At 49.4% G+C, this 21,553-nt stretch overlaps 1 protein-coding gene across 1 annotated transcript in view; it reads left to right on the top strand.

Annotated features, from left to right (window-relative positions):
• USP34 (ubiquitin specific peptidase 34) overlaps positions 1-21,553 on the top strand; it is a 600,284-nt gene that overhangs the window by 377,185 nt on the left and 201,546 nt on the right. Inside the window, exons 43-45 of the mRNA XM_082250967.1 lie at positions 4,284-4,349; positions 20,527-20,673; positions 20,760-20,816. Coding sequence (XP_082107093.1) covers positions 4,284-4,349; positions 20,527-20,673; positions 20,760-20,816 — 270 coding nt within the window. The remainder of the gene's footprint in view (positions 1-4,283; positions 4,350-20,526; positions 20,674-20,759; positions 20,817-21,553) is intronic.

Below are 21,553 nucleotides of genomic sequence, written 5' to 3'. Positions count from 1 at the left end.
GCGATATCAGTCAGCCGGTTATTGCATCACTTCCTCTCTCTGGAACAGCGATCGGTGGCAGCAGCCTGTTTGTGTTCTTTCCAGGTTTTTCCTTCATTGTCCTGTCATTCCTTGCTCAGTGTTCTCTATCCCTGCAGGATCGGTGCATACAGTAGTGTACGGTGGGCTGCGCTCGCCGTGGTGTTAAAGGGCCAGTACCTTTTTTTCCTTTCATTGCTGTGGGCATGGATTCTCAGGATAGCAAGTTTCCCCCCGCCCTGGTGGGGGACCAGGGGGCTGCTGCTCCCCCCGAGGGGGCTGATCTGGCCACGGTAGTGGCGTCCTTAGTTTCTCAGATGCATGTGCTGATGGCTGAACGATCCGCAAAAAGGGCCAGGTTATCCATTTCCTCTGATTCAGAGGGCAATGTGGCTGCTGTGGCTGGCGTGCCCTTCTCAGGGTCTCGCTCATCTCTGGACCTTATGGGGTCTGAGGGGGAGGCGGAGGTGTAAGGGGTTGATGTTTCTCCCCCTGGCTCGCCTGAAGAGCTTGCACTCATGGATGAGCTAATTGCCTCCATTAAGGATACGTTGCACCTGGAGGAGGAGCCCACTGCTCCTGCTAGGGTGTCCTCCTTTGGGACGCAAAGAACCCGCAATTCAGCGCAGGTTTTTCCCTGCCCTGCAGAGTTTCATCATACTGTTAATGAGCAGTGGCGCAATTTAAAGAAGCCCTTTACAGTGCCGAATAAGTTTAAACTGCTTTATCCGTTTGCGCCCTCCACCGACGAGCGTTGGTGTGTGGCGCCTCAGGTGGATCACGCGGTAGCCGTTTTAAACAAAGCTACTGCGGTTCCTTCTGAGGATACCCCGGTTTTCCGGGACCCTACGGACAGGAGGTTGGAGTCTCTTGCCCGTCATGCCTATATGGTTGCTGGTTCTATGCTAAAACCTATTTTCGGCTATGGCGGCCCAGGCGGTTGCCGATTGGACGAAGGTGCTCAGGCGCACCCTGGTGGCTGATTTGGCTCCGCCTACCACGTTGGCTATGGTGGATCAAATCCATCAAGGAGTCATGTACTTGTGTGATGCGGACTTGAATTTAGCTCCTTTGGCTGCACGCCTGTCCAGCGTGGCGATGCTGAACCGTCGTCTGATATGGCTGAAAAGTTGGTCGGTCGACCAATCTTCTCGCAAGACGTTGGCGGACTTTCCCTACGTGGGATCTCGCCTTTTTGGCGAGGCTTTGGATACTCTGATCAAAGGAGTTACGGGGGGCAAGAGTACTCTTACCCCAGAATCCCAAGCACAAATCTTTCCGTGGCAAACGGAACTCCTCGTTTAGGCCCTCTCAGGGGTCCTTTCGTGCCTTTCGGTCGCAATCCAAGGGCAAGCCCTTCAAAGGCCAAGGCTCCCAGAAGAAGCCGTGGGCGGGTAAGCAAAATTCTGGCCAGTCCGGTTCGACAACCCACGCCAATTCCGCCTGAAGGGGCGCCCTCACCCGTTTCTGGGGTGGGGGGACATCTGCGCGGTTTCCTCCAACCTTGGCTGTTCCGCATTCAGGACAGATGGGTTCAGGAAATCGTTCGATCTGGTTACAAGATCGAATTTCTCTCTCGGCCGGCGGGCAGATTTTTTCCCTCAAATCTTCAGCTGTCTCCGGAGCGCTTGCGGGATCTGCACCTGGCGGTGCGGGACCTGCGGGCCCAAGGAGTGGTGGTTCCGGTGCCTCATCGGGACAGATTTCGGGGGTTTTACTCCAATCTGTTCACTGTGCCCAGAAAGGAGGGCAAGATGCGTCCGATTCTGGACTTGAAAGTTCTGAACCGCTTTGTGCGGGTTCGCAAGTTCCGCATGGAATCCCTGCGCTCAGTGGTGGCTGCCCTGAGTCCGGGGGAATTCATGGCCTCCATCGATTTGAAGGATGCGTACCTGCACATCCCCATTTTCGAGGGTCACTAAAGGTACCTTCGATTCACCATTGCGGAGGATCACTACCAATTCGTGGCGTTACCTTTCGGTCTCGCTTCAGCTCCACGGGTTTTTACCAAGGTACTGGCGCCGGTTCTGGCCCTGTTACGAGCACAGGGCATTGCTGTCTTGGGGTATCTGGACGATCTCCTGATAAGGTCAAATGCCAGCCAGAGTCTGGTGACCGGCCTGTCCACCACGGTGCAGACACTGCAGGAGTTCGGTTGGACCATAAACGTTCCGAAGTCGACTGTGTCCTTCGGTTCGACTTCCCTATCTGGGGATGGTTCTGGATTCTGTTCAAGCGAGGGTCTTCCTGCCGGCAGACAAGCTCCGGACACTTCGGGACGAGGTCGGGTCCCTCAGGACCAACCAATACTCGTCTCTCCGGACATGCATGAGATGTCTGGGTTTGATGGTCTCAACTTTCGAGGCGATCCCTTTTGCCCAGTTTCACACGCGGAGTCTCCAGGCGGAGATTCTTGCCGAGTGGGACGGGCGACCGCAGTCCCTGGATCTGCGGATCTCATTGAGCCAACGCACCAGAAGGGATCTTCTGTGGTGGCTCCAGTCCCCGGCGGTGTCGGGGAGCTAATCTTTTCGTCCATTGTTGCGGACGGTGATCACCACGGATGCCAGCCTGTCGGGCTGGGGTGGTGTTCTGGGCGTTCTGTCCGCCCAGGGAACTTGGTCGTAGGAGTCGTCCTCCCTTCCGATCAACATTCTGGAATTGCGAGCGATAAAGCTTTGCCTTCTGCAATGGTCGGAACGGCTTCAGGGCCGTCCGGTTCGGGTTCAGACGGACAATGCCACCGCGGTGGCCTACATCAACCATCAAGGGTGCACCAGGAGTGCCCGAGCGGCTCGGGAAGTGGCCGACATTCTGTCTTGGGCCGAGACGCACGTCCCGGCGATAACGGCAGTTCACATTCTGGGGGTGGAGAACCGGCAGGCGGATTATCTGAGTCGCCAGACCCTGGACCAGGGGGAATGGTCCCTTCATCCGGATGTCTTCCAGATGTTGTGCGCGAAGTGGGGTTCCCCGGATGTGGACCTGTTCGCGTCTCGTCTAAACAACAAGGTGGAAAGGTTCATGTCAAGGACGCGCGATCCTCGGGCGGACGCCTCGGACGCGTTAGTGGCGCCCTGGCATCGGTATCATCTGATGTATGCCTTTCCACCGATTCAGCTGCTTTCCAGGCTCCTTCGCAGGTTAGCCTCGGAACCGCATACGGTGATTCTGGTGGCGCCGTACTGGCCTCGCCGGTCTTGGTACGCAGACCTCGTCAATCTGGCAGTCGACGCTCCGTAGCGCCTGCCGCTTCGGAAAGACCTTCTGTCTCAAGGGCCGATATTCCATCCTGCTTTACAGTCACTGGCTTTAACGGCCTGGCTGTTGAAGGCCAGGTCCTGAAGGATAGGGGTCTCTCCCCTGAGGTCATTCCCACTTTGATCAAGGCTAGAAAAGCCTCTTCGGGGAAGATTTACTACCGTACTTGGAAGGCGTACTTTGCCTGGTGTGAGTCCAGGGGGTATTCCCCTCGCTCGTACTCGGTGTCGAGAGTGTTGGCTTTCCTCCAAACTGGAGTGGGCCAGTGTTTGACGCTGGCCACGATTAAGGGTCAGATTTCTGCGCTGGCCGTTCTTTTTCAGCGCCCTGTGGAACTCTCCACTGTCAAAATTCACTTCAGCCACTGATCAATTAAAGTTTTCCAGCATGTTTTTTTAACAGTGTTAGCTGTCTATAGGTTCCGCATGGACCAGCTGAGGTCTGTTCAGTGTCTGGCTGTCCTGGTTCGGCAGAAGTCGATCATTAGATTGACTTCTGTCGAATGAGGATAGCTGCATGCTGAATGAAATTTGGCCGTTTCCTGCTGAAGTTTTAGTTCAGCTTTAGTCAGAACTGCAGGTCTTCATCAGCACATTCCTGGTCAAGAAAGTGAATGTGACAGATTACAGACTTTTAGTTCTGGCTGAGGTTGGTGGCTTATTGGCTACTGTAGGTAGATTACTAATTTCATGCAAAGTAAGTGTGTTTTTCCTAAGCCATCAACAGAGACCTTTCTACTGGCACTGCAGCTACATAGGAAAGACAAGATGCTGAAAAGTCATTGCTTTGCAGCACCATGTATTTATCTATATAAACTTTTCAAGTAAACTTCAATTGAGCTTTAAGCTCAATAATGGGGAAAAAACATTAAAAATGCCTATGTCCCTTTTTAATTTGCAATATTTGACTTGCTTAGTGTTTACATTGACTTACATATGTCCTAAAGTAAGGTTAAAGCATCTGGATATTCAACTGCTTAAACCGATGTCAAACCTTTCTTGCAGTATTCAGATGAGATTAAACATAAAACCACTCTGCTGGAACTACAGAAAATGTTTACTTATTTAATGGTAAGTCTCCTTCTTTTATTCTAGTATATTGTTTATTAACTTATTTTAAAGCTGTACACCAGGTATGATTTAATAACATGCCAGCTTGAACCAATGTAGATATGCATATTTCATACCTGAGGACTAGCTGGGAAAGATGCAGTATTTGGCATTACCACAGTAGTAGCTGTGATCTTCTGGGTTCTGTACAAATTGGCATTGTCACCATTTTATAGAATGCCTGTGTTTGTTTTCTATAAATAAATGGCATTCTGTGACTGGATGAGGTAGAGAGAACTCTTTGTATATATGATACTTTGGTCAATGTGCAGAGTGGCCACTCAGCGCAGGACCTGAAAGATTGCTGCTATCACTGTAGTAGTGCAGTCTACTACAGTGATTATTAGCCTCCCCAGCAGTCCCTCAGGTAAAAATGCTAGGCCAATGTAAGTATGCAATATAAATCATACCTGGACTTCAGCTTTAAAGTTCAATCACTGTTGCTCCTGTTTTGGGACAACTTCACCTTATTGTGAGGATATCCATTTTATTGTTTTAACCCTTTCAGTGCTAGGCCCTGTGCTCCATTTTTAAACTAATTTTGCCAAGCCATTGTTGCAATTTTTCATTTTTTTTTTTTAATTTATTAATTTTTAATTTATTTTATCTTACAGCTTTCTGAATTTGTTAAAGACCCCCAAACCATATATTTTCTGAAAGCACGTGACCAGTAGAATACAAAAAAGGTGCTACTGATTTTTAGGGCACAATATTTGCGCAAATGTTTATCAAAACAATATTTCTTTCGTTCATTGACGGATACAGCTCCAGATCTTCTTGACCCTTGGGTTTATGCTGCCCCTACAGGAGTAGGACACTAGGCGAAAATTTTTTTGACTACGCCTATAGGGTGGTCCCAGGGGGTATACTCCCACTTCCTTCTATAGGTCTTCAGTTTTTTTTCTGCCTAGTTCCTTGCTGGGATTTCTGGTCCTAGCATTTTTTTCTTTTTAAACTGAATTTTTTCTATCGTTCATTGACGGACGCAGCTCCTGATGCATATCAGTATATACTGTCCCCTGCAGATTATACTGCCCCCTACAGGAGTTGGAGACTAGACAGAAAAAAAGTTCTGGCTACGCCTATGGGCAGTCCCAGAGGGTACACCCTCTCTCTTCCTGCATTGGATGTCAGTTTTAATCGGTCTAGTCAGGAGTAAGGACCTAGTTCCCTGCTGGGATCTCTGGTCCTAGCAAAGTTTTTTCTAGATAATTTTTTTAGTTCGCTTTTCTCCGGATTTTTCCTGTGAGATCTACAAGCCGGATGTGGACGACAGGCTGGATGTATAGATCCAGTGGTCACCCCAGCCGGCCAACGAGCCCGCGCAGGCCGTACCTATGTGATGGGTCGGCCCAACATAGTCCCACTGGACGGGGACTGGCCCTGCAAGTTAAACGTCTCGCCAGGTCGCACATGGCCGGGTCTAGGCCCAAGTCGCAACGTTCCTTTTTGGCCGACAGCCCCCCACTTCGGCGGAGTGGGGTTTTGTCAGGAGATGGCGCCCGCCTGTGTTCCTGGTATGGTGAGTAAATTCTCCCCCCTCCTCCCCTGGCGAGTTTTGTGGCGGACGCGGTGCGCCTTCCTTGGGACGGTCGGACCCTCACAATCCCGGGTTCCCCTCTGTCCTGTCATGCACCCCCTCTTCTACATACTCCCCATGCTGGGGGCTGTTGGACCTACTGCTGGGGACTGGGACCACGATTCCAGGCCGCATGGGGGTGTGCCTGCGGCGGATGACATTTCTACCTCCACTGACGTGCAAGATAAGGCGCTGGTGGACGCACTAGTTGTTTCTGTGCGTAAGACCCTGAAAATGGAGGACGCAGCTACGGCTGCAACCAGGGTGCAGGTTACGTTTGGCACTCACAAGCTATCCAGAGCGGCAAAGGTTTTTCCCTTTCCCCAGTATTTTGAAAACATGCTCAAAAAAGAATGGGACCGCCCAAAGCGTTCCCCTGGGGTGCCTAAATGAATTGCTAGACGCTATCCCTTTGAGGAGTCCTTTATAAGTGGACTGTGCCACCTACGGTGGACCCACTGGTCTCCAGACTGAATAAGGCTACTGTTATCCCAGTGGAGGATTCCCTGTCCTTTAAGGATCCGGAGGATAGGAAGGCGGAGGCTGTGGCCCGCAATATGTACTCCCTGGCGGGGTCTGCACTGAGACCGGTGTTTACGGTTGCCCTTGTCACGCAAATGTTGACTGAATGGGCTAAGTTACTACGCCATGACCTGGAGGGCAAACCGGTTCCCTCTGACTTTGAGAAGCTGTTGGACCAGCTGGTGCAGGGGCTGCAATTTGTTTGCTAAAGTGCTGGTCTGCGGATCCGACTTCAAAGAAGGTCTTGACTTATCTACCTTTTCAAGGAGATGGCCTGTTTGGAGCTACCCTGGATGACATCGTATAGGTTCTCACAGGGGGGAAGAGTACCTTTCTTCCACAGGCTAACAAGGGTAAGGACCCTCGTCGCAGATGGGGTCCCCCCCTCCTCTGCACACAGTTTTATCGTTCCTCAGGGTCAGTCGATAAGGCAAAGCCCTTCAAGACTCCCTCAGGTAGGTCCAAGCGACCCTGGTCTGGCAAACAAAAGTCCAGTTTCTCCAGACCTGCGGACAATACCTCCTCGGCCTAAAGGTGCGCCCTCACCCGTATCTGGGGTGGGGGGGGGGGGGGCTTGGTCTTTGCCGGTTCCTGGCCCTTTGGCTATCCCTGATACCAGACAAATGGGTTCAAGAGGTCATACGGTCCGGTTACAAGATCGAGTTTCGATCAGCCCCTCCAGTAAGGTTTTTTTCCTTTCAATGTGCGACTGCCCCCGGATCGCTTGCTGGCACTATCTGGGGCAGTTCAGGACCCGGTGCAACAGGGGGTAATAGTTCTGGTTCCGTGTGTGGAACCTTTTCAGGGCTTTTATTCAAACCTTTTCACGGTTCCCAGGAAGGAAGGCAAGGTGCGTCCAATCCTGGACCTGAAAGCACTGAATTGCTTTGTGCAAGTTCAAAAGTTCAAGATGGCATTGGTTCGCACGGTGGTGGCCTCCCTACATCAGGGTGATTTCCTGGCCTCCATAGACAGATGCCTACCTTCACATCCCACTCTGTGGAGGACACCAACGGTTTCTCCCTTTTGTTGTGGGAGAGGATCACTATCAGTTTGTGGCTTTGCCCTTTGGTCTCGCCTCTGCTCCTCGGGTCTTCGCAAAGGTGTTGTCCCCGATCCTGGTGCTGTTGCGGCAGCAGGAGATATCGGTCCTGGGTTACCTGGATGATGTGCTTCTTCGTGGAGTCTCCTACGGTGCTGGACACAGATTTGGCAATCACCATGAGAACTCTGGAGGAGTTTGGGTGGATTGTGAAACTTCAGAAGTCGTCTTTGGTCCCTTCCGTGAGACTGGATTACCTGGGCCTGACTTTGGACTCATCCTCAGCCAGGGTGTTTCTTCCTCAGGAAAACCTCCCAAGAACTCCAGATTGTGGTTCAGCTGTTGCTGACCAGCAAATGTTCATCCCTTCGGTCCTGGAGGAGAGTTCTGGGACTGATGGTGTCGTTCTTCGAGGTGACCCCCTTTGCTCAATTACACATATAGATCCTCCAGAAGAAATCCTCAAATGGAACAAGAATCCAAAATCCCTGGATGTTCAGAGCCAGGTGACCACGGAGTCCCTGATCTGGTGGCTTCGGTCCCCGATACTCAAGCAAGGGAAATCTTTCTTCCCTGTATATGGACAATTGTCACCATAGATTCAAGTCTGTCCGGGAAGGGGGGGGGGGTGAGTTCTCGGCAGGTTGTCTGCTCAAGGAGTGCCTCTGTTCAAGTGTACCTGGGGGTCCCGGGAGCAGCGCGGGAGCCGCCATTGTGCCGTGAATGACTGCATGTATAACTGGCAGCCATGTTTGTTTAGTCTGGAGATTTTCTTGTAGTTTCCCATCGCTATCAAATGACGGCCATGTTTTTGAAGCCTATGGAGCGGTGAATCGGCCGTGGGCCTCTTGTGGCGGTTCCTGCACTTCCTTTCTCTTTGATCACCGCACGGCATGCATCATGTCTCTCTGGCTCTGCACCTGGGGCACCTGGGGAGGGTGTGGCAAGTCCCTGTGGGGGTTAAACAGCTCCCTCTTTCTGCTGTAGGTATTTGGTGCCTGCAGAACCTCCAAAGCGGCAAAGGGATTTCCCTTTCCAGCCTATTTCGTTAACATTGTCCGCGAGTCAGTGTGGTTCCCCCAAACCCACTGTCGGGGTCCCTAAATGTTTCACTAGAAGGTATCCTTTTGAAGAGTCCCTGTAAAGAAACTGACAGTACCTCCGGTGGTAGACTCACAAGTTTCCAGGTTGAATAAAGCCACCCTTCTCTCAGTGGAGTACTCTCCGTCCTTTAAGAACCCTTTTGACTAGAGGTGAAACTCTGGTCCGATGCCTTTTTACTATGGCCGGTTCCATTCTGTGGCCATTTTTTGCTAGGATTTGGAAGGGGGACAACCTCCTCCTGACCTGGCAGAGCTGACTGACCAGTTGTTCCAGGGGTTGCAGTATATCTGTGAAGCCTCTCTGTATGCGGACCCTTGGCTTGTAGGTTGTCCGTGACAGCGGTGACTCTTCGCCGCATGATATGGCTGAAATACTGGTCTGCGGACCAGGCTTCCAAGAAAGTATTGACTGATCTCCCTTTTGTAGGAGACCGCTTGTTTGGAGCTTCCATAGAAAGATCATTAAGGGTCTTACTGGAGGTGAGAGTACTCTGCTTCCTCGGACTACCAGGAGCAAAGAGTCTCGTCGCAAACGTGGCCCTTTCTTCTCGGCCCATAAGCGGTCCTTTTGTCCCTCTGAATCTAAGGACCAAGGATCAAAATTTTCCTATCGTTCATTTTCCCGTAACCCCCCGCAGGGGGTTCCAAAAGGCCCTGGCCTGGTAAGTCGAGAGCGGGCTTCTCCAGGACCGCAGACAAGCCCACTTCTGCCTGAAGGGGCGCCTTCACTCGTATCTGGGGTGGAGGGACATCTTCGCTTCTTTCCGGATCCATGGACCTCCTTGATTCAAGGCAAATGGGTCCACGAGTTGATTCAGTTCCAGGCCTTGCCTCCAGCAAGGTTGTTCGCTTCCAACCTGTGTTTGGCTCCAGATCGCCTACGAGATCTTCTTTGGGTGGTACAGGATCTGCTTTAACAAGGGGTCATTGTACTGGTTCCAGAATCTGAACGCTTTCAGGGTTTTTATTCAAACCTATTTACTGTTGAACTGCATTTTGCGGGTTCAGAAATTTTGAATGGAGTCCATTCACACGGTAGTGGCATCCCTTCATCAGGGGGATTTTCTGGCCTCTATCGCTATCAAGGACACTTACCTTCATATCCCTATATATGTCGGGCATCAGCGTTTCCTTGCTGTGGTCGAGGAGCACTATCAATTTGTGGCGTTATCCTTTGGTCTCGCCTCAGGTGTTCACAAAAGTTTTTGCCCCGGTGTTAGCATTGCTAAGGCAGAGGGGATTGCAGTACTGGGGTACTTGGACAACCTCCTTCTGCGAGCGGAGTCCCTGAATGCCTTAAAAGACAGTCTGGACTTTTCGGTGCAAACTCTGCAAGAGCTCAGATGGAAACTGAATTTCCAAAAATCTGTTCTGGTCCCGTCCACCAAGCTGGACTATCTGGTCGTGATCCTGGACATGGCCTCAGCCCGAGTGTTTCTTCCGGAGTTGAAACTCCAGAAGTCGCAGGATACGATATTTATTTATTTCAGGTTCTTGTATAGCGCTGTCAATTTACGCAGCGCTTTACATATACATTGCACATTCACATCAGTCCCTGCCCTCAAGGAGCTTACAATCTAAGGTCCCTAACTCACATTCATACATACATAGTAAGGCCAATTCTATGCAGGATCCAATTAACCTACCAGCATGTCTTTGGAGTGTGGGAGGAAACCGGAGTACCCAGAGGAAACCCACGCAGGCACAGGGAGAACATGCAAACTCCAGGCAGGTAGTGTCGTGGTTGGGATTCGAACCAGCGACCCTCTTGCTGCTAGGTGAAAGTGCTAACCACTACATCACTGTGCCGATATGGCTCCTGTTGTCCAGCCGGGGTTCATCTCTCAGGTTTTCTATGCAAGTGCTGGGCTCGATGGTCTCCACCTTCGAGGCGGTTCCATTTGCTCAGTTTGATACCAGATCTCTGCAAAAGGAGATTCCCACAGAACCCACAGTCTCTAGACAATCTGATCCTGTTGAGCCAGGGTACGAAGGGATCCCTGATCTGGTGGCTCCGCTCTTCGGCGCTTAGACAGGGAAGGTCTTTTCTCCCCCTGTACTGGACAGTGGTCACCATGGATGCCAGCCTGTCTGGGTGGGGAGGTGTTTTGGGCACGGATTGTGCTCAGGGGGTTTGGACTCTGAGTCCAGCCTGCCAATCAATATCCTGGAAATTTGGGCGATCAGGCTTTGCCACTCCCAATAGACGGTTCGTCTGCAGGGGCACCCAGTAAGGATTCAATCGGACAATGCCATGGCCTTGGCATATGTCAATCATCAAGGGGGCACCAAAAGTGTCCTAGCGGCTTGGGAAGTATCCGGCATTCTAAGGTGGGCAGAATGGTTCCTTCCAGCCATCTCTGCTGTGCATATTGCAGGGGTAGAAAATTGGCAGGTGGACTACCTCAGTCAGCAGACGTTGGATCAAGGAGAATAGTCTCACCACCAGGAGGTCTTTAGTTGACTTTATCTCTGATGGAGGACTCACGATGTGGACTTGTTGGCCTCTCGTCTCAACAGGAAGGTGCAGAGGTGTGTAGCAATGTCTCGGGATCCTCTAGCCGATGCCACAGATGCTCTGGTGGCTCCTTGGGGCCAGTATCGTCGGATGTACACATTTCCCTCAATAAATCTTCTGTCAAGACTCCTGCGAAGAATCAAGGCAGAAGGGATTCTGGGTTATCCTAGTGGCTCTGGACTGGCCTCGCAGGTTCTGGTATGCAGACCTTGTGCGGCTGGTCGCCAATCTCCCTTGGAGACTTCTTCGCAGAGAAGATCTTTTAGCTCAAGGACCGATCTTCCATCCTGCTTTTCAGTCACTGGCTTTAACCGCATGGCTGTTGAAAGCCAGGTGCTGAAGGAAAGAGGGGTGTTTGAATCGGTGATTCCTCTGCTGTTAAAAGCTAGAAAATCTACTTCGAGGAAGATTTATCATAGTCTGGAAGGCTTACATTGCTTGGTGTGAGTTTCAGGGTGGGTCTCTTCCCCCCCCCCCCCTCCCCTTTTTGTTGTCTCGTGTTTTGGAGTTTCTCAAAAGAGGTGTAGATCAGCATTTGGCCTTGGGTACCATCAAAGGCCAAATTTCAGAACTGGCAATTTTCTTTCAGCGTCTGTGGCCACAAATTCCACCTTTTTGTTCAGGGGTCCACCACCTGGCTCCCCCGTTTAGATCTCCGTTAACTCTGTGGGACCTCAATTTGGTGCTGTCGGTTCTTCAGAAACCTCCTTTTTAAATATTGGATCTGTTTGCTTCCCTTAAGTGCTTATTAGCTTTGTACCTGTTGTCTACCACCACTGTGGATCCCACAGTTTCCTGCCTTAACAAACCAACCCTCGTTCTGGTGGAGGATGCAACTGTCTTTAAGGACCCAACTAATGGTTGGAAGCCCTCTCTAGAGCTCTGTTTTTACTGCCTAGTCCTGCTCTCCATCCTGACTTTAAGCTATAGTTGTAATGGGCTGCTGGAGGTTTCTCATCTCCTCCATGGGTCTCCTGTTTGTCCTGGCTTTTGTGGATATCAAGGAGATATAAATACATGCATACCATTTTTCCATCGCACCAGTGTTCTTAAGTTTTGCTGTGATCCCCTGCACTTTCAGTTCATGGCCATGCCATTCGGCCTCTTGAGTAGTCCCCAAAGTGCAGGTCTCAGTAGTACCCTTCTGTGCGCCTTTGGCATTCCATTGTGATACAATTAGATGACCTCCTATTGAGGAAGCACCCGAAGCAGGCTCTGATGGACAATGTGTCCTGGACTATCCAGACATTACACTGGTTTGGATTGACCCTGAACCTGAGATCAGCGCTGGACATGTTTGTATTACTCCCTCAGTGGAAATTTCAGGCTCTTTAATCCCAGAATGATGCTCTCAGCTCAGGAGTCATCTAACTTTTGGCTTTTGTAAGAGGGTCCTGGATGATGTAGGAAATCCCATTTGCCCATTTTCACGCTAGACCCTAAAATACCATTTTCTGTTGGTTTGAAAAAATTCAGGCCTGCGCTTGGCCATAAAAAATTCCTTTTCTCTTTCATTCATTGACGGACACCATTGGGTTATACTGCTCCCTATAGGAGTTGGACACTAGGCAGAAAAGTCTGGCTACGCCTATAGGCAGTCCTAGGGGGTATAATCCCTCTCTGCTATAGGTTCCTTTCTGGGATCTCTGATCCTGGCAATTTTTTTCTCCTGTTTTTTTCCTGTGAGATCTACAATCAACTGCCAGACTGGGTGACAGGCTAGATAATCTAGATCCAGCGGTCACCCCAGTCTGGCCAGCGAGCGCGCATAGACCTCAGCTCCGCGCTAGGTCGGCTGCAACATAGCCCCACCGGACGGGGGCTGACCTGCGAGTTTTAACGCCTCGTGAGGTCACATAAGAACGGGTCTTGGCCCGAGTTGCAGCGTTCCTCCTGGCTGACAGCCCCCTCATTTCGATGGCGAGGGGTTCTGTCTGGAGCGGTGCCCACGTGGTTCCTGGTATGGTCAGTAGCTGACCCCCCCCCCCCCCCATGATGTTGGGGTGGACATGGGTGGTCAAACCCCTGGGTTCCCCTCCTTCCTGTCCTGCCCCATTATCCTACCTCCCCCCCTCTACTTATGCTGGGGCTGTGTGGGTGGTCTAGTCCACCTCCTAGAGTGAAGGCAGGGCGATATGCTGGCGATGGGGGGTGCACCGTAGGAGACCGGACGATCGGCTGTGCAGGGGATGGGGGGGTTATACCTGGTGGGGGGCTCCTGCCAGGGCACCTCACCCTGCCCTTGAGGTCTAGTTATCCCTCCTGGTACCCTGGGAGCTTTGCGGTGCTGCCATTTGCAGCCTGTGTGGTCACTGCATGGCGGCCGTGTTTGTGTAGTCCACCATTTTGTGGTGCTCTGCCATTTAAAATGGTGGCAGCCATGACAGTGGCGCCCTCTTGGCTGCGATTTTGGTGGTGGGAGCCCCTCCTCATCCCCTGGTGCTGGCTCCTGGATTCTTTAATTTCCTGATCGCAGCTCATGCAGTGCAGATTCTCCTGGTGGCTGTGGTGCCTGGTTTCTGCGGGTTGGTGAGTCTGGTGGGGTCCCCTCCCTCCCTGCTGAGGATTTCTTGGTGCTTTGTGCCTGGCGACCGGGTGGTGCTGCCAGCGGGGTGGGGGTTGTCCCTTAGCAGTGTTTTTCACTTTTTTGTGGGGTCCCCCTTTTGACTCCACATCTCATCTCTCTGTGGTTGGGGGGCCCATCCATCCATCGATGCACTGACGGCGATCCTAGAGTCCCGAGTGGAGGTGGCTTTTTGGTGATGGGCTGGCATAAAACGCCCCCCACCTTCCCCTGCCTCATCTGTCTCCTCAGATCCGGAATCTGATTCGGCCGCCATGGACGTGGGTCACCCTGCTGGGTCTGTGACCACACTCCCTGAATACTCATAGTGAGGATGCTTCCTCCACTTCTGCAACCGCCCGTGAAAAGGTGCTGCTGGACGCGCTGATTGTATCTGTGCTTGAGACTTAAAGTTGGAGGACGCAGCTGCGACGGAAGCGCAGGTTCCCTTTGGCACTCGCAAACCATCCAGAGCACCAAAGCGTCCCCTTGGGGTCCCTAAGTGAGGTGCTAGGCGATTACCCCTATGAAGAGTCCCTTCTTAAGAAGTGGACAGTTCCGGTTTCCATATTAAACAAGTCAACTCTAATACCGGTTGAAGTGGTCCCGGCCTTTAAGTATCCGGCTGACAGGAAGGCGGACGCTGTGGCCCGCAATAAGTGCACCCGGGCTGGTTCGGGACTGAGACCTATTTTCACCATTCTGCTGGTGTCACAGACTGCTTTTTTAAGCCATGACCTGGAGGGGGAGTAGAGTAACCCCCCCCCCCCCACACTTTTGCTGAGCTGGCGGACCAGTTGGCCCAGGTGCTGCTGTTTATCTGTGAGACCTCTTTGGATGCGGCTCCCCTAATGGCTTGGCTCTCTGTTTTTGCAGTGGTCCTTTTGCGTGTCTTTTGGCTCAAATGCTGATCTGCGGACCAGATTTCTAAAGAGGCCTTGACTGATCTTTGCTTTCAAGGAGATCGCCTGTTTGGTGCTACCCTGGATGACATCAATAAATGTCTCACAGGGGGGAAGAGTACCTTTCTTCCGCAGGCTACTAAGGGCAAGGATGCTTGCCATAGATGTGGGCCCTCCTTGGATCATAAGAAGTTGTTTCATCCCTCAGGGTTGACTTACAAGGGATCGGAGCCCTTCGGGGCCTCCTTTGGAGGATCCATGCGAACTTGGTCTGGCAAGTCAATTGTGGGCTTCTCCAGACCCGCGGACAAGGTCCCTTTAGCAGGAAAGATGCGCACTCACCCGTATCTAGAGTGGGGGGGGGGTCTTCGCTTGTTCCCAGACTCCCTGGACTCCCCTGGTACAAGAACAAGTGGGTCCACAAGGTCATTCAGTCCGGCTACAAAATCGAGTTTTAGTCTTACCCTTCGGTAAGGTTCTTCCTTCCGACGTGCGACTGTCCCCGGTCCGCTTACAGCAGAGGTTCTCAACTCCTGTCCTCAGCAACCACTAACAGGCCTGGTTTCCAAGATAACTGAAATACATCACAGGTGATATAATTTGCTGCTCAGCGATTGCAGTATTCTAGTTTGCATCTCCCTAAGGTAATACTTAAAATCTGACCTGTTAGTGGGTCCTGAGGACAGGAGTTGAGAACCACTGGCTTACAGGTTTTTTTTTTTGTTTTTTTTTTTTTAAGGCGGTGCAAGAACTTTTACTTCACGGGTGCTGGTCCCGGTTCCGACTTCAGAACATTTTCAGGGGTTTTACTCAAACCTGTTTACAGTCCCCAGGAAGGAAGGCAAGGTGCGTCCAATTCTGGACCTCAAGGCGCTGAACTTGAGGGAGTTTAGCTGCATTGTGAATTTTCACAAGTCTTCCCTGGTTCCGTCCACAAGCTGGACTACCTGGGTCTGACTCTGGACTCGGCCTTAGCTAGAGTTCTCCTTCCTCTGGACAAACTCCAGAAACTACAGGCTGCAATTCATCTCTTGCTGTCTAGCAGATGGGTATCCCTCCGGACTTGCATGCGGGTGCTGGGCCTGATGGTGTCTACCTTGGAGGCCTACCCGTTTTCACACTTCCATACGAGGTCCCTGCAATGGAGATTCTCGCCAAATGGGACAACAATCCACCGTCTGTAGGCAATCAGACCCAGCTGAGCTGGGGAACGAAAGTGCTTCAGCTGGGCAAATCCTTCCTGCCCTTGTTTTGGACAGTGGTCACCACAGACGCCAGCCTGTCCAGTTGGGGAGGCATCCTCGGCGAATATTCTGCTCAGGGGATCTGAAACTGGAAGAGTCCAAACTCCCGATCAATGTCTTGGAACTCCGAGCGATCAGACTGTTCCTGGAACATTGGACAGATCATCTTCAGGGATGTCCAGTGTGTGTTTTATCAGACAATACAATGGCCGTGGCTTATGTCAGTCACCAGAGGGGGCACAAGAAGTTTCCTGGTAGCTCTAGAGGTAGCAGGTATTCTAAGGTGGGCAGAGCTGTTCGTTCCAGCCCTCCCTGCCATACACTTTCCTGCGGTGGAAAACGGTCAGGCAGATTACCTCAGTCGACAGGCATTGAACCAAGGAGAGTGGTCCTTTCATCCAGAGGTGTTTCATCAGTTGTGTCTCCGGTGGGGCATCTCCGATATGGATCTGTTGGCTTCTTTGTCACAGGATCCTCTGGCTAATGTCACAAATGCGTTGGTGGCCCCATGGGGTCAGAATCGTCTGGTTTATGCCTTCCCTCCTCTCAAGCTTCTGCGCCAAGACTTCTATGCAGGATCGAGGCAGAGGGATCCCGGTCATCTTAGTGGCACCAGACTGGCCTTGCCAGGCTTGGTACACCAATCTGGTGCGGCTGGTCATCGACGTTCCTTGGAAGCTTTCTCTCAGGGAGGATCTGCTGTCACAAGGACCAATCTTCAATCCTGCTTTACAGTCGTGAGTCGGTGTTTCCAATGCTGATAAGATTTAGGAAACCTACTTCTAGGGAGACCTACCGTCATACATGGAAGACTTTTATTGCATGGTGTGAATCTCCTTGGGGTTCATCCTCACTCTTGTTCGGTGGCTCGGATCTTGACCTTCTTTCAACGGGAGGGGGGTTGAGCAGAGACTGGCCTTGAGTATTATCAAGGGTCGGGTGTCGGCTTTAGCGGTCTCCTTTCAATGGCCCTTGGCCACATACTCCTTGGTGCATACTTTTCTTCAGGGAGTTAGGCACTTGACACCGCCAGTGCGGTCTATGTTGCCAAGTTGGGACCTTGATTTGGTGCTCTTTCTTCCAGAAGCCTCTTTTTGAGAGTCTTCGGGAGATTCCCCTGCTTATGCTGTCCTAGAAGATTGCCTTTTTGGTGGATTTCACCTCTGCACGCAGGGTGTTGAAATTAGCGGCATTGTCCTGTCCATCTTACTGGTGGTTTACAGTAATTAGGTGGTTCTTCGCCCCTGTCCATCGTTCGTTCGTTCTTCATGTTGTCTCTGGTTTTCATTTGAATGAAGACATTGTGTTGCCTTCCCTGTGTCCGGGGCTAACACATCCGAAGGAAATTGCTTTGCATGCCGTGGATGTGTACCGGTCAATTAGGTTGTACCTTGCAGCTACAGAGTCTTTTAGGTCTCACTATTTTTGCTCAGGGATGGGTCTCGGGAAGGGTTGTCTGTTTCCTCTCCCACCATTTCCAGATGGATCAGACGGACGGCGGTTCAGATCTTTTCCATCCAGGGTCAGGTTCCTCCTTTCCCTGTCAAGGCGCTTTCTACTCGGGCGCTCAGTGCCTCCTGGGCTTTCTGTCATGTTTAGCCTTGGGAAATTTTTTGTTGTTCCCACCCATAACACTGCTTTGGGACATCCCAATGGTTATTAATATCAGGAGCTGTGTCCGTCAATAACAAAACTGAGTACCTATAACAGAGGGAGGGAGTATACCCCCTGGGACTGCCCATAGGCATAGCCAGACTTTTTTTCTGGTCTAGTGTCCTACTCTTGTTTGGGGCAGTATAACCCAGTGGTTAAGAATATCAGGAACTGTCCCTCAATGAACATTAGAGAAATGGATTTAACGGTGAGTCAAAAATCCCATTTTTTGTTTTCCCTGTCTTTTGGAAGATCCTTATGACAGATGCTAGCCTGTTGAATTCTAGGCACCCTCTCATTGCCAAATGTAGATATCCCAAGTTAAAAAGACAAACTGGACAGATTTATCTCAAGGAATAGGGTTCCTGCCATGGAAGCTCTGGTGGCTTCATGGGATCAGTACGTTCTGATTTATGCCTTTCCTCTGAAACGACTTTTGTTTGTATGCTTTGCAGATTAGCTAGCTTGTTTTTTATTTAGAAGAATGTTTAACATGTTTATGCACTTTGAGTCACCATTGAAGTACTGCACTATGAGATTTTTTTTTGCCAGTGCTGGTCTGGAGGGAGAGATATTGTATTTAACGAGCACCGTTTGCTGTTCTATGCATAGACAGCATTACTTTCTGTAATCTTCCTAGATGGTGAAGGAAAAACAGCAGGCAGTTTCTGCTTTTATGGTGAAGGTTTAACAAGCTACACTTGGATTATTAATTGATTCACTGGATTTTTGCACTGACAATGCGGCTATTCATCAGTGGATCCATTAACAGTTGGGTTTATTTTTAGTACTTCATTTTTATTTATGGACACTTATATTTGCATTGGTGTTTTGTGTGAATTATACACCTATTGCAACTACCTAGCTCTGCAATTTTTATAATGCTTCATGGGTTTGTGTATCTATGCCTATTTAAAGCAGCTGGTTTTCTTGCATCGTTAGCGCTGACTTGTTCGGTTTTCAATTTGCTTTCGGAGAGGAATATTGTCCTATTCTTACATGATATAGGGGTCTAATTGCTCAACAGTCCTTGGTCCTCTTTGTTTTTTTTTTTTTTTAATTCAAGATGCGCCAAATATTTTAAATTTATGAAAGGTCTGGACTGCAGATAACATCAGAGCTTCAGGCTTTTCAATGGAGCGCTGATAGCATGCCAGAAGGTCCTTTTCTTTAGCCTGGAGGCAGATGTGCCTAGGATTCTAAAAAAAAAAAAAAAAAAAGTCATTCATCTGGCTGTTCACTTTGCAACAGACCATTTTAAATGAGCTTTGGCCCAGAGAAGATGGCGATGTTTGAGTCATGCTCAGGTATTGCTTCTTTGCTAGATAGAGCTTCAACTTGTTTTTGGATGGCACAAAAGAAGTATTCCTGAGCCCAAGCAGTGATGTCCATCACAGAATCATGCCTGTTTTGTGCAGTGCTGTCTGAGGGCCCAAAGATCAGAGGCATCCAGTATTGCATTTCCATTTTGACGCTTGCACACAGAGATTTTTCCTTATTCTCAGAATCTTTTGAGGATATTATGTACTGTAGATTGATATATTTAAAGTCTTTGCGGTATTATGTTGAACATTATTCTGAAATTGCATTGACATTTTTTTAATTTTTAAACACAGCTTTTCAGTTTGGTGAACCTCTGCCCATCTTTACTTCTGGGACACTCTGACTTTCTAAGATGCTCTTTTTATGCCCAGTCATGTCACTGACATGTTGCCAATTAACCTAATTGGTTGCAAAGTGTTCTTCCAGGTTTTCCTTGTTAGTACCATTTTGCCAGCTTTTTGTTGCCCTGTCCCAACTTTTCTGAAATGTATTGCTGCCATCAATTTCAATATGACTTTTCTTTTTTTCTCAAAATGGTACTTTTGTATAAACATTTTTATTTAAGTTTTTATTTTCACTTGTGAATAAAATATGGGTTTATGTAGATTTTACACAGCATCCCAACTTTTTTTGCAGTTGGTGGTGCAAATCTGCCTAGTGTTCATCTTTAAAGTGGTTGTTAAGCCACTACCATAAAATAATCATATCCACTCTAATATAACCCCAAGTGCTCCTGTGCCTTTCTTATAGAAAAAATATGCGATCTGTATCAGAACGGCTCCCAGTGATCAGCTGACCCCTCGGCTCTCTTCCCTGCCTGGCTGACAGCTCCAGTGGGTGGGATCGGGCACTACAGCTGGGGAGGGGAGAGAAGAGAGAGCCAAACAGTCACATGATCGCTGGGAGCCGCTCTGATAAAGGTACAGATCACATATTTTTTTTTATAAGACAGGCACAGGAGCACTTAGGGTTATATTACAGAGTGATCTAGAGTATTTTGTAATAAATATGAGATCAGCAGGAGTGGAGGGGTGGGCGCTGACATAGCAGATAGGCAGGCAGGGGGGAGGAGGACACAGGAGACAGCAGGGCTGCAGATGACGGAGGCACGTACACTGACCAAAGTGTCAGGGCTCAGCAGCCATGATACACAGTGGTCAGTTTACAGAGGGTAGGGTAGAAACTGGCAGGATCAGCCAGGTTTTTTAGGCAATACGAGGTGCCAAATTACACAGCACAAGCACTGTGCTATATAGCATGCTTTAAGGAAACAGTATCTGTTTTTTTTTTTTTTTTTGGGCAACAAACGCTTTAGTGTCCATTCACACTACCGCGACTTGTCAGCCTGACAAGTCGCAGTCCATGCAGTGCTACAGGACCCGTTCTCATAGGAGCGACACAAATTGCTCCGACTTAGAAAAAGGGTCCTGTACTACTTCGGGGCGACCTCGGAGCGACTTGCATAGACATTCTTTATATGAAGTCCGTGCAAGTTGCGCCGAAGTCGCGGTGCACGCGACTTCACATGTCGCCCCCGAAGTCGGAGCAACCTAGTGTGAACTGGCACTTAAGCATGAGAAGATAATTGTCTCGATGTGTCTATGGTTTTTGTAAAAAACTGAAACACTTTATCCCATATTTGTGTGTTGCAATACCATTGAATTGCTGTAATGATTGTGTTTACTCCAGGAAAGTGAATGTAAAGCTTATAACCCAAGGCCGTTTTGTAAGACGTACACCATGGACAAGCAGCCACTCAACACAGGAGAACAGAAAGACATGACAGAGTTCTTTACAGACCTTATTACTAAGATTGAGGAAATGTCTCCTGAGCTGGTAAGTTCTCCTTGCCTGTTATCACTTGAGTTGTATTCCAGTATGAATTGACCTTTAACATATTCCTTTTTCTTATTTTTCCATAGAAAAACACAGTAAAGAGTTTATTTGGAGGGGTCATTACAAATAATGTTGTGTCTTTGGTAAGATTTCTTTAAAGTTTTCTGAAATCTATTATAACAAGAGTGGGAAAGTGGTCATGATCATAAAACATAAACGTGTTAGATCTGAACTAAAATTGCATATTTTACGTACAGTACTTTGCAAAAGTTTTAGGCAGGTGTGTTGAAACGCTGTAAAGTAAGAATGCTTTAGAAAACATTATATGTTTATTTTTATCAATTTACAAAATGCAAACAGGAGAAACATTTAAAACAAATCAGCATTTGGTTTGACTACCCTTTGCCTTTAAAATATCATCTATTCTTACATTTGTACAAGATTAGAGTCAGGTACATGATTAACCAATTATACCAAGCAGGTGTCAATGACCATCAGTTTCATATGTTGATAAAAACACATTCATAAACAGAAACCACTGTGTGGGGGGCTTAAAACTGGGTGGGGAACAGCTAAACTCTGCTGCCAAGGTGAGGTTATAGAAGACTGTTTCATATCACAGGTCACACACCATGGCAAGACTGAGCACCGCAACCAGCCACAAGGTAGGTATACTGCATCAGCATGTTCTCTCCCAGGGAAAGATTTCTAAGCAGACTGGGGTGTCAAGATGTGCTATTCAAGCTCGTTTGAAGAAGCGCAAAGAAACAGGCAACATTGAAGACCATAGGCACAGTGGCTGACACAGGAAATTTAATGAAGCAGATGAAAGATACATAATGCTTACTTCCCTTCTACATGGTAAGGTGTCCAGCAGTGC

This window comes from Pelophylax lessonae (genome assembly GCF_965119305.1).
Source record: "Pelophylax lessonae genome assembly, chromosome: 3".
In the NCBI taxonomy this organism is placed as follows: Eukaryota; Metazoa; Chordata; class Amphibia; order Anura; family Ranidae; genus Pelophylax; species Pelophylax lessonae.
Note: the sequence above shows the minus strand (reverse complement) of the source record. Positions and strands in the feature narration are given on the sequence as shown.